Below are 10,367 nucleotides of genomic sequence, written 5' to 3'. Positions count from 1 at the left end.
GCATAAACTGAGTCCCCCCAGGAGCAGGCTTGTGAAACAACAGGGTACGCTGAGCCACCTGCTGTGGCTGAAGGTCCTGTGAGCTCAGGGCCTGGAACTGGCTGCAAGGAAGCCTGGGGCCTTAAGGAAGCTTCATGACAAGGCACATGGCGTGATTCCTCCACTCTCAAACCCACAGGATGCACTGGTAGGAGGGTCTGGGACATGTGCTGAGGGCTCAGGTGGGCTCCCCACTCAGGCCTGCTCGCCTCAGGGCACAGTCATGAGAAAGGAGGAGCTGCTCCCCAGGGCACAGTGAGGCCCCATTCTGGGCTGGGACCTGGAATGCATCCCACCTGGGCTTCACTGGGTGCTTAGGCTCCTTCTAGGCCAGGAATCAGAGAAGGGGGCTATGAACTTCCAGAAGCCAAGCTAGCCAAACTTCCAGAGGCCAAGCTAGCATTCTCATGAAGCTAGGGCGCTGCTCTGACCTCATGATTTGCTTGGCTGGCATTTTGCTGCCTGACCCGTTCCCATGAGCCCATTCAGGATCTGGGGCAGGTCAGTCCAGAGCTGGTCCCTGCTCAAGCCCACCTGCCTCCAAGGCTCAGCCCCACCCCTTTCTCTGGCCCCTCAGGCCTCTAACTGAGACCACAGCTCTCTGAATCCCAAACCATGAGAAAGACAGTCCAGACTCTGTCCATCACAGAAGCTCACAGGCACAGTACTTAGTTGACAAATCCATCTCTCTCTAGTTCATTTTATCGTAAGAACAGACCTGAGAAAAAAGCAGGATGAAGAGCATGATCACACCCTTACCCTCCAGATGGGAAACTGAGGCCCAGAGAGGCCTGGAGCACTGGTGCAAGCTGGCAGCAGGACTCCAGGGCTCGCTAGCCCTAGCCGGTGCCTTCCTGTGTCCAGGCCTCAGCTTCCCCTGGGGACAGTACAAGTGTCGGGCCACATGCTCTCTCAGGTCCCTGCCTGGCGTCCATTTATTACAGGCCTCCCACCACCTTGCAGTGAGGGTGGCTCTGGCTGCTGGGAAACCCACTCTCAGCACGTGGGGCTTAAATGCTCCTGCTGTGGGTCTCCCCACTGAGTCCCCTCCCGGGGTGCATGCTGATGGGACGGGGCAGGTGGCCGTCTGCCCCGGCTGGCCGAGGACCGGGGCTATCAGTGTGGGTCCTAGGAGGAGGGATCAGACCCAGTCCTGGGGAAGGCTGGGGGCCTGGAAGGAGCACGATGAGCCCAGGCTGCGTTTTCAGTCTTGCTGGAAGCAGATCTGGTCCCTAGAAACAACTAGAGACAGGCCCAGGCCGGGACAAGCAGGCTGGGGGCATCATGGGAGGTGTTTCAGCTTATCTCCTCCCTCTTGCGCCTCTAGCTCACTAATCCCGCCTCTCAGCTCACCTTTCTCTAACCCTCCGGGACTGCAGGACCTAGGGCAGCAGGGAAGCTTATTTGGCCTGAGCCTTACCTATAAAGGGCTCAAAGGTAGGCTTTTGCTATTATATTCAAATTGCAACGTGTAGATGCTCATATTTTGGAGTTAATTACGTTTTAGCAGTTTTTCCCTTTTAAAAAAAAATCTGCTGGTACCTTAATAAACATGGAACCAGCAGCCTTTTGCCGGGTGGTGTCTGTCCTCCAGGTCTCTGGGCCTGGAGGCGGGAGTGTTTCAAAGCGCTTCACGCTCCGCGGCCCCACAGGCTGGCTGCGCTGCCCGCTGCGGCCGGCAGGGGTCGCCCACGGACAGGCCTGGAGGAGGCGGGGCGGGGGCGGGGCCGCGAACCTGGGCAGGCCAATAAAGGCTGCGGCGCGCTGCTGCCGGGGACTCGGCCTTCTGGGCGCGCGCAACCTCCGTTTCTGAGTTCTGTGTTCTCCCCGCCCGACCCGCGCCCGCGATGCTGGCGTTGCGGGGCGGCTCCCGCTGGCTCGGCCTGCTCTCCGTCCCGCGCTCCGTGCCGCTGCGCCTCCCCGCGGCCCGCGCCTGCAGCAAGGGCGCCGGCGACCCGTCCTCTTCCTCCTCCTCCGGGAACCCGCTCGTGTACCTGGACGTGGGCGCCGACGGGAAGCCGCTCGGCCGCGTGGTGCTGGAGGTGAGACCGCTCGCAGGGCCGGCCTGGGCGCGGGACACGGGCCCGGGGAAAGCCCTGGGCCCCGGGCGGCGCGGTGCCGGGCGCTCTGGGTGACCTTGGGCCTCCCCATGCCGGGCTCTGGGCCTCAGTTTCCCCATTTCTGAGAATGGGCGTCAGAATGATTTCTTCCGGCCTCCCTCGGAGCACTGGAGCGGGGGAGACGGAGGGGAGGGCACGTGTGGAGGAGAAATCTCAAGGTCAGATCGCAGAGAGGGAGGGCCCAGCACCTCTGGGCCGGCCCGGACACGAGGGAGGGGCTCCAGGAGGCTTCTGGGGCTGCGCCTAGATCCGGAGCGGAGCTCCGAGGTGGGTGTCGGGGGTCTTGGGGTGAGCGTTGTGGCCCAGCGGGTGCTCACGTGGCGGCCCTTGCACAACACGGAGCGCTCCCTGGCTCCGGCCCCGCCCCCGCGGTCGGGCTCACACTGGGGGTGCTGGGAAATGGAGCCAGAGGTGGTTTCCAGCAGTAGTGCGGGCACAGTAGGCCTGAGACCCCGGCCACCTGGTGGACCCCAGAATGCCCCTCCTGCGAGTCGGGACACACTCAGAGGCAGTGTGCCCGGCGCCTCAACCCCTGCCACCGTCCTTGGGGGCCACACTCAGCACCTCCCCTAACTCTTTCTTTGGGTCTTTTCTAAAGCAAAGTAAGAAACAGTCACCAGGGTAACTTTAGAGGGAAAGCCCTAGTGGAGCCTTCAGATCGGCCCCACGTTGACAGCAGGGGTCAGTTTGTGTCGACTGGCCCGTTTCCCAGGGAGCCCTTGGTATTTCTTCTTCAGTCTCAGTTTCTTTTGGAAAATAGGGACACCCTTCCTGCTTCCATTTGGTTCAAGGGTGGGTCTTGCAGCTTGGAGGGTAGAAACTGGCTGGGATGGGGCTTCAGCCTTCCCTCCCCACACCCTCATGCCTCTCCCTGGGTCTCAGTTTCCCAACCTGGAATCGAGGAGCTGGACTGGCTTCTACCTTAGACCCACTCTCTTGTCCCTGAATTTCTGATGCTTTGGGCCCAGCTGTGGGAGCACTGCCAGCTGTGTCCACAGAAGTAGGCCAAGATAGCATTGTCATCTCTTCTGACAGATTAGGAAACCAAGGCTACCTCCTCCAGCCTTGGGTTCAGGAAATGGCTCCCAGAAATGATAGAGCTGCCTCCCATGGGGGTTGGCAATAATGGGAATGGAATGTCCACGTGCTTCTTCCTCAGCCTCCTTGGCCGCTGTGGGGGTGGGTGGGTGCTGAGAGACACCCACCTTCACCTGCCTCTCCAATGACCATCCTCTTTTGTCCCTCTTCTCCCCCAACAGCTGAAGGCGGATGTTGTCCCAAAGACAGCTGGTAAGACAGGGCCTGGGGCCTTCTGAGATGGGTCTAGAGGGAACGGGGCCAGGCAGGGCAAGATGGGTGGCGTGGTGAGAAGAGTTGGGGCTCAGAGACCCCTGACAGATGGGAGCTCCATGTGTGGCTCAGCCACTGGATGCCCTGGGGCAGCCCTTCCGTCCCTCTCTGGGCCTCAACGTTGGCTCTGCCCTCCTCTCTCATAGTAGCTGGGAGCCTCAGAGCCAGCGGAAGGCACATGTAAATTTCCCAGACACTTCCCCACTCCTGGTGCCCAATGAGGCAGGGTGATGGGCACACAGCCCTTGAGTCCGTGCCCTGCTGGTGCCAGCACAGCCATGAGCCTGTACTCTTGTCACAGTGCTCAGGTACTGAGGACAGGGAAGGGGAGTGACTTGTCCAGTTACATAGCGAGTTGAGCAGAGCAGACCCAAGAGGTGGGCCAGGGTCTTTATCCCCCTGTTCACTGCTGGGGATGTAGCAGGGATTTTGGCTGGAACTGGTATGACCCTGGAATTGGGGCCTGGCCCTGTTGACCTGTGTTTCCCTTCGACCCTCAGAGAACTTCAGAGCCCTGTGCACTGGTGAGAAGGGCTTCGGCTACAAAGGCTCCACCTTCCACAGGGTGATCCCTTCCTTCATGTGCCAGGTAATGTAGTTTCCTCTCCTGTAAGGGGGGATGAGAGCAGGAGCTGCCTTGTGAGTGTGTGAAGATGCCTGGTATGAGGAAGGTGCTGAGCAGGGCAGCTGCAGTTGCTCTGTCGGCCAGGCTGCCCTCCCTGCATTAGCCCTGTATCCAGGCTTCACTGCACATGGAAGCCCAGCCCCAACCCGCTGCCACTCCAGGCCAGTGGCAGGCCCTGCCCAGGGGACTGGGAGGTGGAGTCTATCAAGAGAGAGCTGGTTTGGGAGATGGATGTGCTGGGGGTGGCCTTGAAGACTTTGAAGAGCCAGCATATTCCAGTGGTCTCTGACCTTGTTCCCTGTGTGCCCCTGAGCACTGGCCTGGGAGATAAGAGAGGGAGAGAGAGAAGTGGAGGAGGCGGAGGAGGAAGACAGTTCCAGGGCAGGACACACACGCCAGGACTTGGGGCTTCCCTTCCCAGAGAAAGGCATTATTCTCGGTGAAATGAATGTTTTTCGGTCATGTGTCACGCTTAGTTTTCACAAGCATTGGTATTGCTGTGTCAGAGGTTTGGGGGTAGGTGTTGCAGCAGGAGCTGCCCGTGGGTCAGGACCCAGGTGGTGTTGGGGCTGGTCCTCTGTTAGCACAGACCTTCAAGATCAGGGATTGGGTGTCCTGGGCAGGCAGAGCCTGGAGGCAGGGGCATGGCTGTCATGACCTCTTTGAAGACCTTTCTGCCTGGAATTCTCTCCCCATTCCCTCCACCCTGACCTGGTGGCTGTCATCGAACCATGGTAAGTGGCAGCGGGTTGGGGCTGGACGTCTGTGTGCGGCGAAGCTTGGATATGGGGTGAACACAGGGACGGCAGGCCTGGCCCAGCCCTGAGGCTGATGGTAAAGCAGGAGCTGACGTGGAAGTCCTGAGCCAGGCTGGGGACTCCAGCGTGGGAGGGTTCCCTGGCACAAGGCGGTGGCACTGGGAGTCCAGACCAGAGTCCTGAGTCATCCGTTGGGAGGGATATCAATTAGGGAGCACCTAATTGACACCTGTGGATGCTTCAGCTGGGCTGGTCAGTTCCCCTCTCTTACCCATGGGTCCCATCTCAGGAAAACAGCAGCCAGCCATAGCCTGGGCTGGGCAGCGCTAGGCATAGGGGCTGCTACCAGGCTCTTCTGGCCATGGGTGCCCCATGCAGGTTTGGCCACGGCTGCCTGGGCCTTAGCTGAGGCCTGAGGAAAGATGCCAGCCCTGGGCAGACTCTGTCCTGGGTCTGCAAGGGTTGGGAAAGCTGCTGGGCTGGGTAACGGGCAGTGCGCGGACAGTGAGGGGACTCGGCATGGGGAGCTGGTCTGGACCAGCTGCTAGTACTCCCACAGACTAGACTCAGGAACTGGGGGGCTTCTGGCCTCTTCCTTGTTGTCCTCCAGGAGGAGTGGGTTAAATTCTGGGTCACTAAGTATCATCTCAGAATGGCCATTAGGTCTTTTGAAGATTACTTAAGAATTTGCTCAGACAAAAAGTAAATCATTTGGAAACAAAGGTAGTTACTGTGACAAAAGATATTTAAGTTTTGTCTTTTTTTTTTTTTTTTTTTTTTTTGCTTATTATTATTATTATTAGCTCTTATTTTATTGGATGTTTATTGACCCCTTTACCTGAGGGGTGCCAACTGGGTGGGCTTGGGTGGGCTGAGGCTGCTGCCAGCGCCAGGGCCGGGGCCCCCGCCTGCTCCATGGCAGCCACTCAGAAGGTGCTGTGTGCTCACAGGCGGGCGACTTCACCAACCACAACGGCACAGGCGGGAAGTCCATCTACGGAAGCCGCTTTCCTGATGAGAACTTTACACTGAAGCACGTGGGGCCAGGTGAGTGGGGACCTCCTCTAGGGTGAGTGTCCCCACAGCTCTGACCTGGCCTGGAAGCCCCAGCAGGCCCTGAGAGGCCGCATGCAGTCACCGCCCAGTATCTGATTAGGCTCCTTCCTCCCTGCGGCACTGTAGGCTGTCTCAGCATTTCTGGCTTGTTGAGTTTCCCTAGAGTTTTCTCATCTCTCAGTTTAAAAAGCAGGGTTTCCTTTGGGAACTTTGTGGAAGAACCTTTAAGCAGAATGGAGGCCCCGGCCACCTCCCTGTTTGTCCTCTGAGTTTCGGGTTGGAAATTCTAGGACACTTAGAATTGTTGCAGAATGGTCCTTAGGTCCTTTGAGGATTATTTAAAATCTTGCTTAGACAAAAAGCAAATGGTTTGGAAGCCAGAGTGGTTATTGTGGCAGCATTGTGTCACCTCTAAGACCCAAGGTAGAATGTGGAGAAGTCTGGAGGTCAGGGCCTGGGGTCCTGCCCTGGGTCCCGCCCCAGCCCTACCACTGAGAGCTTCCACAAGGCCCTGTCCTTTCAGGCCACCCCACTGAGAACTAGCAGGCAGCAAAGGCAGGCACACCCTGGGGGCTGGTATTGGGCCCTGGTTCTCTTCTTCTGGGTCCCAGGATCTGCAGACTCAAATGTCCCTGGTGTGATTTGCACCGTCTGCCCTTTCAAATGCCCTCCCAGGCAGGTGCCTCCATGGGCAGCGTGGCTCAGCCCTGCTGGTTTTTGCAGGTGTCCTGTCCATGGCTAATGCTGGTCCTAACACCAACGGCTCCCAGTTCTTCATCTGCACCATAAAGACAGACTGGTGAGTTCTCTGCCCCAGGCCCTCTGGGAATGCAGGCAGCCTTGCAGCTGGAGGAGGATTCATGCACTTTTAGGGGCAGGCAGTTTACAGCCAGGCCATCTGCTCTGGGACAGTGGCCCTCTCCCAGGCTGTGTGTTTGTATGAGAAAGAGAAAGTTAGTGGAAGGATCAAGGGAGAATTGGGATTGTTCCTGCACTTCTGTCATGGTTCGGGTTCCCATTGTTGCTGTCACCTGGAATTTTCTCAGTGTGTTCTGCTCACACGCACACATGAAAGGGTTTCTCTACCAGATACATTTGGGAAATGTTGCAAAACACATTATGAGGCCTCAGGAGGGACTGAATAGAAGCCCACTTGTGTGGTTTTAACATGGAGTTTCCCAGGCTTGTCTTGACCGTGGGCTGAGCCTTGGCAATGTTGCAGCAGACATTTGGATATCAGCAAATTTCCAAATGAAGCCCCTGTATTATCATAAGCCTGCAGATAGCCACAGGCCTGTAAGGGCCCTGTTTTCAATGCCCATGGATTTTAGGGATGTCTCTTTCCTGGTATATTTTCCTCTAAGGGATAAATTTCTCTGGCCAGAGTCCCAAATGTCCTAGCCCTGGGGCACCTGGGGATGAACTGGCTGGGAGATGACTTGGTAAAGCCCATTTCCGAGGATTTTAGGGAGACCTAGGTGGGGCGGACACTAGAAGTGTCCAGCCTCTAAGCCCAAGAAATGTGGCCGGCAGGGCTGGGAAGGTCCTTGCTGGTTCAGCCTGCTCTTTGCTCCTTCATGGGACCCCAGTGGATCCTGCAGTTCTGCTCTTGGCTGGAACCACGCCAGCTTCGCTGGAGCTGGACTGAGCCGCCTTTTACATTATTGGACTCTTTCGGGTTGAGAGCTGCCCAGGACTCCTCAGTTTCAGCACCCTTGTTCCTTTGGCTCTTGACTCATCATTCATGACCGTTAATGTGGTCCAATTTGTATGGACTTCTTCTTTCTTCAGAGCATTTCAGTATCCTGTTACCTCCCCGTGCGGAACAAAGAATACTCCACTTTTGATAGATAGGGTTACCAGGATTCAGGCTACGTGGCCTAAGGCAAGGTCACAACATGAGTGACAGAATGTGTCCTGGAAGCCAGGCATCCTCTGGGGTGTATTTGGGGCGCTCAAGAAGGCTTCATCGAGCTTTGGGGGTAGATCTAGCTATTCCATGGGGATTCTTTTCAGAATTGCTGTTTTCGGTAACTAATTCCATGACCAGGGCCATGGCATTGGATGACATTGCACTACACTGTTGCTTACCTGGGTCACCCGTCCTCACAGGTTGGATGGCAAGCATGTTGTGTTCGGTCACGTCAAAGAGGGCATGGACGTCGTGAAGAAAATAGAATCTTTCGGCTCTAAGAGTGGGAAGACATCCAAGAAGATTGTCATCACAGACTGTGGCCAGTTGAGCTAATCTGTGGCCAGGGTGCTGGCACGGTGGCAGCTGCAAATGTCCATGCACCCAGGTGGCCGCCTTGGGCTGTCAGCCAAGGTGCCCGAAACGATACCTGTGCCCACTCCACCGTCACAGTGTGCCTGAGGAAGGCTGCTAGGGATGTCAGACCTTGGCCAGAACCCACCACATTGCTTCCTAATACCCACCCTTCCTCACGACCTCATTTCTGGGCATCTTTTTGGATGTGACGTCACCCACCCCTCGTCAAGCATTGCCTGTGATTGCCCAGCCCAGATTCATCTGTGCCTTGGACATGGTGGTGGTGATGGGTTAGCATCCAAGTGAAGGTCTTTTCCTTGACCAAGGGGGACAGTCAGTTTTGCAAAAGGACTCTAATACCTGTTTAATGTCTTCCTGATTGGGATAATTTAATTAACAAGATTGACTAGAAGTGAAACTGCAACACTAGTTTCCCCTTGCTGTGGTGTGACCTGAGTTGGTGACACAGGCCACAGACCCCAGAGCTTGGCTTTCTAAACACAACTCAGGGCTTTTGTGAAGGTTTCCCCCGCTGAGATCTTTCCTCCTGGTTACTGTGAAGCCCATTGGTTTGCTGCTGTCATTTTTGAGGAGGGCCCATGGGGGTAGGAGCAGTTGAGCCTGGGAACAAACCTCACTTGAGCTGTGCCTAGACAATGTGAATTCTTGTGTTGCTAACAGAAGTGGCCTGTAAGCTCCTGTGCTCTGGAGGGAAGCATTTCCTGGTAGGCTTTGATTTTTCTGTGTGTTAAAGAAATTCAATCTACTGATGATGTATTATACATAAAACATTTCTGGAACATGTATTTGTGTTCACCTTAAATGTGAAAATAAATCCTATTTTCTATGGAAGACTGGTACCTGGTTTCTGGAAGAGGGATCTGTAACTTGGAGCTGATCTTTACTGAGCTTGCCGTGGCAGGTGCCATGCTCAGGATGTTCATGTGGATGGTTTCATGTCATCGTGCTGGCAACTTGTCCTCCCTGCCTTAGAGATGAGGCTCAGACAAGCAACCTTAGCACCCACAGCCTATGCCATGAGCACTGGCTCCACCCTGAATCCCAGCTCCTCCCCTTAAGTGACCCCAAGTCTGTTTCCCTCAGCTGCATAAGGAGGCCATATAGTTTGAATATTTGTCCCCAGCCAAATCTCATGTTGAACTGTAATCCCCAGTGCTGGAGGTGGGGCCTGGTATGAGGTGTTTGGATCATGGGGACAGGTATCTCATGGCTTGGTACTGTTTTCTTGATAGTGAACTATTGCAAGATATGGTCATTTAAAAGTGTGTGGCACCTCCCCCTGCCCTCTTCTTGCTCTTGCTTTCACCATGTGACATGCCTGATCCCCTTTCACCTTTTGCCATGGTCATAAGCTTCCTGAGGCCTCCCTGGAAGCTGAGCAGACGCCAGCACCATGCTTCCTGCACATCCTGCAGAATCATAAGCCAATTAAACCACTTTAATAATAAATTACTCAGTCTCAAGTATTTTTTTATAGCAATACAAGAATCCTAACACGGGGTAACAATAAGGCCCACCTCGTAGGGTGGTGATCCACATGAAGTGCATAACGCCGTGTCTGGCGCATCTTCCTAAGCACTCTGGAGTGACAAGGATGATGACCTTTCCCTTGTCAGGGTCTTAGGAAAGAGGAGGGATGCCAGAGCAAAGGAGCCTCCATCATCTTGAGGTTAGGAATGGACTTCCTAGGATAAGCCAGTTCCATTTGGAATTGACTTCTAGGTGTTTCCGACTTCACAGGGAAGGCAGGATTGGAGGTAAGAGCTTCCCTAGGTAGACAGGGCCGTGGCGTGGTCAGGCAGTTGAGTGGTTGGTCAGGCAGGCAGTTCTCAAGAGGAAATTTGGGCTCTTTTGAGGGCATCTAACAGAATTATTTCTCACTGGGGTTTCCTGAGTGAGGTTATGTGCAGTCTCAAGTTGATGGAGTCACTCTCAGGTCATGGTGACTGGGGTCAGGTCATTTGGAGTCATGGAGAGTTCCCATGAAGTCAGTTTCAGTAGGACTAGTCTTAAAACAATTACCAAGAGCATTAAGTGTCCTCAAAGCAGACGAGGACACAAGGAGCATGGGCCCCTGAACCCTATTTGCAGTCATAGATGCCCTCCATTTATACTGGGGTTCTGCAAGG

The 10,367-nt window shown here is 55.4% G+C and overlaps 1 protein-coding gene across 1 annotated transcript; it reads left to right on the top strand.

Moving 5' to 3' along the window:
• The first annotated feature begins 1,750 nt into the window (after positions 1-1,750).
• On the top strand, positions 1,751-9,069 carry PPIF (peptidylprolyl isomerase F). The gene is made up of 6 exons (XM_055275572.2): positions 1,751-2,081; positions 3,419-3,449; positions 4,010-4,098; positions 5,843-5,939; positions 6,672-6,747; positions 8,061-9,069. Exons 1-6 carry the CDS (start codon positions 1,887-1,889, stop codon positions 8,194-8,196), a joined length of 624 nt encoding a protein of 207 aa, XP_055131547.1. The 5' UTR covers positions 1,751-1,886; the 3' UTR covers positions 8,197-9,069.
• Positions 9,070-10,367: the final 1,298 nt, after the last annotated feature.

This window comes from Symphalangus syndactylus, chromosome 4, assembly GCF_028878055.3.
Source record: "Symphalangus syndactylus isolate Jambi chromosome 4, NHGRI_mSymSyn1-v2.1_pri, whole genome shotgun sequence".
NCBI classification, from domain to species: domain Eukaryota; kingdom Metazoa; phylum Chordata; class Mammalia; order Primates; family Hylobatidae; genus Symphalangus; species Symphalangus syndactylus.
The sequence above is the reverse complement of the archived record's forward strand: the minus strand, read 5'-3'. Positions and strand labels throughout refer to the sequence as shown.